General features: G+C 38.1%; 1 protein-coding gene across 1 annotated transcript; it reads left to right on the forward strand.

Annotated features, from left to right (window-relative positions):
• Positions 1 to 1,105: 1,105 nt before the first annotated feature.
• On the forward strand, positions 1,106 to 6,727 carry LOC138831385 (zinc finger protein 717-like). Its single transcript, XM_070028497.1, has 5 exons — positions 1,106 to 1,120; positions 3,137 to 3,263; positions 4,428 to 4,517; positions 5,187 to 5,458; positions 5,609 to 6,727. The coding sequence occupies exons 1-5, from the start codon at positions 1,106 to 1,108 to the stop codon at positions 6,725 to 6,727; spliced, it is 1,623 nt and encodes a 540-aa protein (XP_069884598.1).
• The last annotated feature ends 3,984 nt before the right edge of the window (positions 6,728 to 10,711 follow it).

Below are 10,711 nucleotides of genomic sequence, written 5' to 3' on the forward strand. Positions count from 1 at the left end.
GTCTGATTTGAACAGAAGAAACCATACTCAAAAAACTCAATAAGCCAAAGAGACATATATTAAGTATCAAGAAAGAAAAGTAAATCAATATAAATATACCATAAGCAATAATCAATACTAAAAAATACAAGTATTCATAATATGAAGGAAAAGAACCTCAGCACAAATTGTGTTACCACAGATACAGAGCATTGATAATAACAGGCAAATTATAAATGTGTATAACAAAAGTTCTATGCTGAAAACCAAAGTATACAAAGACATGATTAAAAGGCCAAGGAATGATAATTTCTTTAATCTATCATTATGATTGGAGAAGTAATATTCCTCTTAATGACTGAATAACTAGACAAATGGTCACTAGAAACACACACATCTATGGCATTATCTTTACTAAATGCTGCTTATAAAGCACTATGCTGTAATATTTACCAAAATAGACACACTGAGAATAGATCTGAATAGAAATTGTCTAGAAATCAGTATGACAAATAAATATGATATAAATACAGGATAAAATCTAACAATATGTTTCTAATAATCTAACAGTAAAACAAACAGTAGAAAACTAGAATGGATATGTAAAAAATATATGTATGCTATCATTGTGATTTATTCAATATTAAAGGGAGCTACTTTCTTACTTCACTTGTGAAATAAAAACAATTGCTTTCCATTTTGTATGGTATATTCACATGTATATCTTCTGGTGGGTGTGGCAGAGCCATGGAATGTTAGGGAAATAGGGTGATGAAAGTAAAATATACAACTCAAGAGTAGAGATAGGAGGGAGAGATTGGGAGAGAATGAAGGAATGGAAGACACTGTATGCAAAGAAGGGTATTTTTACCTTACTCATATCATTATACCTCTCTATACATCACCTCCACAATAACATTAAATTGCATTAATTATAAAGCAATACCTCCAGCATAAGCGATTTGCTTAGTGAAGAAAATCTACCACAGTTAGAACAGTTACAATTGTTAGAAACACATTACAACACTTAATTTGAAAGATAAACTATTTCAGTTTAGGTTGCATATTAATTCTACATAAACCAGTAACAATAAACTATTTCATTGTAGTATCCAATTAAGTGCTAATGTTAAATGTTGAGGTAAGAAAAATCAAGGCAAGTACTTCTTGCTCAAGATTGTCAATTGAGCCTAGCTCCTAAAGGGAGGAAACTGAGGTCTGGAAGCCAGGTGGATAGACAACTCAAACTAAGCAGTTAATGAACAGGTTAGAGGTATGGCTCAAGTGATAGTGCCAACAGTGAGTGAGGAAGTTGACTGACTGTGAGACCTGCAGTTCAAGCTCCAATAGTAGCTCAAGAATACCATGAGGTATGTGTATTACATGTGTTTCTAAGTTAGAAACCTAACTGTAGTGATACTAGCAAGCCTTCATCTCAGATATAAAGGGAAAAGAAAATGAGTGAAGGTGGGGAAGGTAAGCAAAAGGTCAGGGAAAAGAAGGAAGAAAAGAGGACAAGAGAGTAGTGGAGAGGAGGGGAACAGAGAGAAAGGGAAAAGAAGAGAAGAGAGAAGGGGAGGAAAGTTTCATGGCATCAGATTTGACACTAACTGGTCTGGGAAGATTGCTCAGTGGTAGAGTGCTTGCTTAGCATGCATGAGGCCCTGGGTTTGAATCCTCAGCACCACATAAGCAAAAGTGTTGGAGCTGTTCTTTTGCTTCAGTTTGTAATGTACTCTCCTTGAGCTGAAGAGCTGAGCGAAAGCACCCAGGCCCACAGTTCAGGACCCACGACTGAGGGAAAAAAATAAGAATGCTAGATTTGACAGTAACCCATAAATAGAATTCCAAAAGTACATCATGGAAGAAACAAAGAAACAAACAATGTGAGTCTCTGGTGGATCACACCTGTAATCTTAGGTACTGAAGTGATGAGATCTGAAGATTGGGTCTCAAAGTCAGCCTGGGCAGGAATAGCCGTGATACTCTTACTTGCAGTAAATCACCAGAAAACCAGAAGTAGTGCTGTGGCCAAAGTGGTAAAGTGCTAGTCTTGAATTTAAGAGCTGAGGGACAGCATTCAGGCCCAGAGTTCAAGCCGCATATCCTACAATATATAAATAAGTAAATAAGTAAGTAAATAAATCAATCAATAAATAAATGAGTAATAAATACAAACGAAGACCTTGTATGTTGAAAAACACTACCAATAAGGGAAAAAAAAGCATGGTATGAGAAAAGTATTTGCATATCTCTCTAAATGGATTTTTAACCAATATGAATTAGAAAATATAAGGATAATCCTTCTAGAAACACCTACACACAAAAAAATCTAATTTTAAAATGGGAAAAAGATTGAAGAGACTTTTCTAAAAACGACATACACTGGTAGTACATTAAAATATAAAAGTAGTTTAATATCAGTAGTCATGAGAAAAATTCAAATCAAAATTCCGATAAAATAACTATGTTATACATGCTAGTATGGATATTGTTTTAAATAAAAACAACAAAAATACTCTCAAAGTCTAAAAAAAGCTAGGAAGATGTGAAAAGAATGTGAACCATGGTGCATTTCTCTTGGGTATATAAAACTATCAAAGATGAAGCCAGTTGGAGATAAGAGTCTCATGGACTTCCTGCCCGGGCTGGCCTTGAAACTAGATCCTCAGACCTCAGCCTCCTGAATAGCTAGGAGGATAAGCCACCAGTGTCCTGCCAATCTGTGTATTTTATTTTATTTTACTTATTTAATTATTGTTTTAGTCGGTTGTGAGGCCTGAACTCTGGGCCTGGGCTCTGTCCCTCAACTCTTCAGCTCAAGACTAGCTCTCTACCACTTGAGCCACAGCACCACTTCCAGCTTTTTTCTTTTTGCTTATGTGGTTCTGAGAAATCGAACCCAGGGCCTCATGCTTGCAAGGCAAGCACTCTACCCCTGAGGTAACTTCCCAGCCCCAATCTGTGTATTTTCATGACCAGGTTTATATATTGTCAAATATTTCTAATTTGCTATTTAATTTTCCCAGTGAATAGATAACACAGCAAGCTGCAAACATTTTATGTAAGACAAAAGCAGAACTGCAGCATAATGAAGTTCCAGATTGGAATTCTCTTGACCCAGGTTTAATTTCTTGATGGAAATGTGCCATTACAGAAGCTGATATCATTTGATGATGTGGCTGTGTACTTCACATGGAAGGAGTGGCAGGATCTGGATACTGGTCAGCGGACCCTTCACAGAGATGTAATGCTGGAGACCTATAGCAACCTCATGTCCTTGGGTGAGCAAAGGTGACTTTTTCTTGGAAGATCAAGTACTTTTATTTTGGTAGACATTTGACTGTTTATGTTATTTAGGTAAAAGATTCCAGTCCATTCCCAAATAAAAAACTGCCAGTATAAAAGCCAGCCAAATTCAGGTCTGGGGGCTTGGTGTTGTTTGCCTTTCTCACTACTGCATGAGCCACAGCTCCATTTTGGCTTTTGTTTTGGGCTATATTCTGGGTTTCCATGCCCAGGTTGGTTTCAAGCCTGCCTCTTCTGATCTCACCTCCTCAATGAAGGGTTACAAGTGTAAGCCTTTGGACCATTGCATTTCAAAACAAAAAAGAAAAAGTTTCCACTCCAAGGGAAGTGTCATTTCTTTGTAAGGGAAACTTCAACTTCATTATATGTAACTCAAGAGCTATTTTTTTTCTCATTCTATAAGGATTCTAATCAGTAGTTGGACAAAAGTTCTAAAATATGCTCCACTCACAGGCGACTGACTTCCCAGCCTTGGGGTTATTATTATAGGTAGATGTAGAGTCTAGATAGAATATACCTTACTACTGACAGTATGAACTGGAAACCAGTAGTTGAAAGTGTGTATTTGAAAGCCAAACTCTTGGAATCCTAGATACTTGGAGGCTGAAATCTGAAGATTTTGGTTTTAAGCCAGCAGCTATAGAAAAATGACCATGAGACTCTTATCTCCAATTAATCATTGCAAAACTAGAAATGTAGCCAAGACTCAAACTAGTAGAATGCTAGCTTTGAGCAAAAGAGCTGAGTTCAAGCCACACAATGGACACAAAAAACTCAAAGCTGAGGGAAACTCCACCATGGAGCTATTAAGGATAGAGAAACCATGGGCCTGGAAGATGGCTCAGGGGTAGAGCAATTGCCTTGTGTGCTTGAGAACCTCTGTTTGATTTCTAAGCACCACATAAGCAGGGGAAAAAAGCTGGAATTGGCATTCTGGCTCAAGTGATAGAGTGCTAGCCTTGTGCTTAAGAGTTGAGAGAACTCCCAGGCCCAGAGTTCAGGCCCCACATCTCGACCACCCCCCACACAAACAATTGAGAAACCAGATTTAGGAGCCACCTTGTGAAGAGGATGTCTGTGACCTTACATTAATGATGACCCAGCAAGAGCAATTGTTCTCCACTATTTCTTATTCACAGGGCACTGTGGTCCTAAACCTGAATTGATTGTGAAGCTGGAGCAGGGTGAAGAACCATGGATAAGACAAGCCTCAGACAAGAATTTCACAGGTGAGTTAAAGCATCTACAATGGTCATGGTGGGTCCAGAGCCCAGTTGGTCTGTTTATCTTGAGCTGTACAGAGTAATAGTATTCCTAGTGCCCCTGAGTAATGTGTGGCAGAGAACTAGGTGATCCTTTGTCTCAAGGAATTTTCAATCCAGAATTGTCCTGGAGACAAACTGAATTTGGTGTGCTAGTGTAGTTAATGTTAGTAATTCCCTTTTTCTGTAGAGACGTCTTTCATAAAGAGAAAAAGACAATAAGAAATGTAGAAAGGAGATCTCATTTTCTTTTAAACTAGTATTATGCAGGTAGGAGGAGGAAAATAGGAGTATGCTAGGGCTGCTATTCTCTGATTGAGACAATTTCTTATCAGTGGTTCTGGGCATAGAGGGAGATTCAGAATGGAAGCATTAAGAGTATGGAGATGAATTATTTGAGTAAATATTTCCTTGAGAAAAAAAGAAAAATCTGAAATACAGAAAACATTATTTTCCATTGTGAAATGTCAGTACTACTTTCGTAATTACTACATTGCAAAGAAAAGTATATATTCTGCATAAAGCAATGCTTTGATATTTGAAAATATAGTAACAGAAAGTGAGGAAATATCTTTATATTAAGGAATTTATGTTTCTCATTTGTGTTTTTGTCTACTTTTCTATTATTCATTTTAGATGTCCCAGAAATGGAGGATGTGATTAGCACCTGTCAGGAAAGTCACAATAAATATCTCTCTGAAGTAGCAGTCATGAATAGTAACCCAGGGGAGGAAAAATTGAGACTTATAAGAAGTTTTCATTTGAGCTCCATACAGAAGTCAGAATTGATTAAGAATAATGCGAACTCCTTAGGGATGAGGATAGAAAAGGTCACTGGCTGTCAGAACATGGGTGTTTTCAGTGAACCAGGTAAGATGTGTGCTGCATATAGTCCTCATGTGTCTTCTGTAGTTGAAGAATGTAAAGAGTGTGAAAAGTCTTTCACTGAGAAGACCCACCCTATTGTCCCTCAGAGAACACACACACGAGAGAAACCTTATGAATGTAACATGTGTCGAAAGTCTTTCACCAAGAAATCAAAGCTTACTTTTCACCAGAGAACACACACAAAAGAGAAACCTTTTGAATGTAACATTTGTGGAAAATCTTTCACATGCAAAGCATATCTTACTAGCCACAAGAGAATACACACAGGAGAGAAAATTTATGAATGCAACTTGTGTGGAAAGTCCTTCACCTGGAAGTCAACTCTCACTGTCCATCAGATAATACATATAGGAAACAAACCTTTTGAATGTAACGTGTGTGGAAAGTCTTTCATCCAGAAATTAAAGCTTACTGTTCACCAGAGAACACACACAAAAAAGAAACCTTTTGAATGTAACATTTGTGGAAAGTCTTTCTCCTGCAAGGCATATCTTACTAGCCACCAGAGAACACACACAGGTGAGAAACCTTATGAATGTAACGTGTGTGGAAAGTCTTTCGCCAAGACGGCATACCTTACTCTCCACCAGAGAACACATACTAGAGAGAAACCTTATGAATGTAACGTATGTGGAAAGTCTTTCATCAAGAAATCAAAGCTTACTCTCCACCAGAGAACACACACAGGAGAGAGACCTTATGAATGTAACCTGTGTAGAAAGTGTTTCACCCAGAAAGCACAGCTTACTAGCCACCAGAGAACACACACAAAAGAGAAACCTTTTGATTGTAACATTTGCGGAAAGTCGTTCGCATGCAAGGAATATCTTACTAGCCACCAGAGAACACACACAGGAGAGAAAATTTATGAATGTAACTTTTGTGGTAAGTCCTTCACCTGGAATTCAACCCTTACTGTCCATCAGATAACACACACAGGAAAGAATCCTTATGAATGTAATGTGTGTGGAAGGTCTTTCATCCAGAAATCAAAGCTTACAGTTCACCAGAGAACACACACAAAAGAGAATCCTTTTGAATGTAACATTTGTGGAAAGTCTTTCACCTGCAAGGCATATCTTAGTAACCACCAGAGAACACACACAGGAAAGAAACCTTATGAATGTAACATGTGTGGAAAGTCTTTCACCAAGAAGTCATACCTTACTGGCCACCAGACAACACACACAAGAGAGAAAACTTATGAATGTAACATGTGTGGAAAGGCTTTCCCCTGGAAGTCAAGCCTCACTGTCCATCAGAAAACACACAGGAAAGAAAACTTATGAATGTCATACATGTGGAAAGATTTTCAACCAGAAGCTACACCTTACAGTCCACCAGAGAGCACACACAGGAGAGAAATTTTATGAATGTAAGCTATGTGGAAAGTCTTTCGACCAGAACTTACACCTTTCTGTCCATCAGAAAAACACCCACCGGAGAGAAATGTTATATATGTAGCAGGCATGGAAATTCTTTCACCTGGAAGGAACACTTTAACATCCATCACAGAACACAAGGAGAGAAACCTTATGAATGCAACCAGTGTGAAAAGACCTGGAGGTCACAGCTTAACACACATAAGTTGATTCACACAAATGAAATAACTTAGGATTGTAGCAAATGGGAAAGTCTTTGATCTGTAAGAAAATTGAAATTGCAATACAGAACCAATACAGGATAGAGACCTTATGATAACAAAGAGGAGAAAAATCATATGTAGGAAAAATGGAAAGGTTTTCTAGAAAAAGTCATAACACAGTTTACATCAGAGAACAGACACAGATGAGAAAATACAAATATATCAAATGTGGGAAGTCCTTTACCAAGTATTTATGGATCCAAGTTCATAGAACACACAGTGGAAAAATCTTAAAATATTACCATGTGGAAAGCTTTGACCTGACAGGAATACCTCAGTGTTCATCAGAGAACTGACTCATATAGGAGAAAAGAAAGTACTGAATAGAACATATTTGAAATGATTTTCAATCAGAAATGAGTCCTCAGCATATGTGAGATCATATGCAGGAGAGAAATTATGAATATAGAAAACATTTTTCCAGCAGTTACATCTGTACAGGTATCTGAGACCTGGACACATGACAGAATTTCTGTAAATGTAAACATGAGAGGAAGTCTTTAACCAGAAGACAACCTTCAGCAATTATTAAAATATTCACCCTGGAAAGAAACCCAATGTAGGAAAAACTTTGTCAGAAAACATCTGAAAATTATACAGAGAAATTCTGCATGGCAAAGGTAAGTTAGATGTGATGGGAAACTATTCTTCACTCTTCAGCTTTCTTTGAGCCAACATTTATCATTATGTTGAGTGGGTATGTTGTCCTTCAATATTATCCAAAGCCTGTAGAAACAACCAGTCTTGAAAAGTAATTCAGAGATTGAAATTATAAACTTCTGTCTTTTATACTAAGAAGTGGTGTGTCTGGGTAATTTGATAAACTCTTCTTAGTAATATGAGTTCTAGCCCTTTGGGACTGGATTCAGATCATCTCCAACATGCTTATGGGAATGATAGATGAGTAAAGACTGTTATGATAGGAGGCAAGAACATGAGAACAACCATTTTTCTACTGCTCCGTTAATCTCCCTCTGTATGTGTGATCCATGCAATACAGTACAAATGACTTACTTATTCCAGTTCAGTTTTTGAATGGAAGATCTAATGGAAGATTTTAGTCCTTATTGGAGTACATACATAGTAGAAAAGTCTTTATCAGAGGGGTAACAATGATCAATAGGAAATGTATTCATGACCTAACTCATATAATGATATAACCAATCTGTACAGTATCTTTACAATAAAATGTATATTTAAAAAATATGATGGAATAATAAAAACTAGAATCTGTGCACTTTCTTTGGGGAGAACCCCAAAGTGTCTTCAGTGCTTGCTCTTTTCTTTAATTAATCACTGGTGATGAGCAACTTGTGATTGATTCACTCTTAGCCCAAGTGTGGATGATGTGCCGCACCTGTGTTATTTCATAGAGGGCCAAAGTGGATAGGACAACAGGGGAAATAATCGAGCACACAAAGGTATTGACCAATCTCTCACAAAATTTGAAATGAACAAAAAAATAAACCATCTGCCACTTGAGCTACAGCATCACTTCTAGGCCCTGAGAGGAAGGAAGGAAGGAACTATGGAAAGAAGGAAGGAAAGAAGGCAGGAAGGAAGGCAGGAAGGAGTGATGTGAGAGGGAAAGAGGAAGTGAAAGAATGAGGAAGAAGGAAGAAATGAACTATTCAAAAGAAGAATGTTTAGGGGCTGGGAAGTTGGCCCAGTGGTAGAGCACTTGCCTTGCGTGCCTGAGGCCCTGGGCTGCATTCCTCAGCACCACATAAGCAAAAAATAAAAATAAAAAAATAAAGCCAGAAGTGGCAATGTGGCTCAAGTGGTAGGGCTCTAGCCTTGAGCTGAAGAGCGGAGGGACAGCGCTCAGGCCCAGAGTTCAGGCCCCATGACTGGACCAAAAAAAAAAAAGTTTAAATTTTAGTGAATGTGAAAATTATTGTTTCAGACGTGGGACTCAAGAAAAATGGCTTTTACAAACAGGAAATTCTTCTACTGTATATAAAATGATAAGGAGGCTGTAACATTGTATAAATTGACTTAATAATTCAGTAATATTAAGGAAGGAGGTCAGGTGTGGCTGGTGCCCTATTGGCCACATGGTGGATGGTGGGGTCTGGCATCTTGTCTTCATGCAGGGGGAAGGAAATGCCCCCATCCATCACTTGCCACCCAACTGATGGGTGTGGCTGGTTCCCTGGAAGCAGGGGTGAGAATTTGGTTGATATGTTACTCAATCTGTTAGTCCAGTGCCTGGGACTGGAATTTCCTGTGGACCTGCCTCCTGCTTATGCCCTATTTAGGCGGGATCAGCAGTGGCACTAGATGCCTTGGTACATGTCTCTGTGATCATGTCCTGTGTCCTGTCTCCTGGCTTCTCTCTGGTCATCATAGTGTCCCAATTCAGCACTCTCTTGATGCTGATTGGTTTCATGGTGTTTATTTTATTCTTTTTCTTTTCCTTTCTGTCCTGTTTCCAAGCTGCCTAAGTGTATTTGTGGGCTGCAAGTCATTGTTACAACAGGCTGCTTGCAGACTGCTAGCTGTGTAATAAACACTGCAGTATTCTATCTTCCAAAATGTGGCTTCCAACAAATACACTATCTTCTTTTAAAGAAACACAAAGGTTGACCTAAATTTAGAATTTCTAGGGCCAAGATTGATGCCACTGTATGGTTATTTAATCAAAGACACCCTGGAGGCATTTAGAAAAAATGTCTGTTAACATCAGACAGTGCTTAATTAGTAAACCAAGACCAATACTCCAGATCCTATATAAGCCAGTTATTCCAGATATGTCCAGAGCTGTTTGGTTACATGAAGAGCTCTACTTTCACACTTTCATGAAGAAATGTTTTTTTTTTTTTTTTTTTTTTTTTTTTTTTTTGCCAATATGAGGTCTTCAACTCAGACACTGAGTTGAAGCCAGCCAGAGCTGGCTTCAAGGGAGATTCTCTCATCTTGGATTCCATAAAATCTAGGAATCAAACATGAGCCCTGTGGGCTGTTATGAAGAAATCTCTCTCTGGGAATAAGAGGTTTCATCAGTGATTCACTTCAGGCTTCCTGTGCCTTCAACAATTTCAGTATTTATTTTAATTGTTCAAAGAGAATCCTTAAATCCTAGCTAGGGTTCCATTTACAGGATAAGGACAGTGGATTTCACATTTAGCTAGGTTGCTAGCTTAATGCCTTCCCTCACACTGTTCACCCTTCTTATCTACTGAGGCCTAGTAAAGAAAAAAATAGGGGGATTAGGAGGTCCTTGGCCTTCCTATTTGTACCACATACACACACACATACACAAACACCAACCATTTGGATATAGCTCATTCTCCCATTTTTACAAACTGGATGCTTTCTGATAAAGGATGGTCATAGACCGGAGTCCCTTCTACCTAGGCCGGTCATATAGCTCTGATTAAAGGCACGAACCAACATTCCACATTCATTCAAAGTAGCCCTTATGATAACATTTTATTTTTTATTTTATTAATTTTGTTATTATCATTTGGCCAACACTTTTGCTTGAGCTCAAAATTTAAGAGACTTGCTGCTCACTGATATTGGTAAAGTACCCTTTCCTTCTTTTAATTTAAAACCAGCAATAAAAAATGAGCAATTACACTCCCTCATTTGTGGAATCTTAGCTACTCAGGAAGCTGAAATT

This window comes from Dipodomys merriami, unplaced genomic scaffold (assembly GCF_024711535.1).
Source record: "Dipodomys merriami isolate MVZ:Mamm:240054 unplaced genomic scaffold, mDipMer1.0.p SCAF_194, whole genome shotgun sequence".
Classification (NCBI taxonomy): Eukaryota; Metazoa; Chordata; class Mammalia; order Rodentia; family Heteromyidae; genus Dipodomys; species Dipodomys merriami.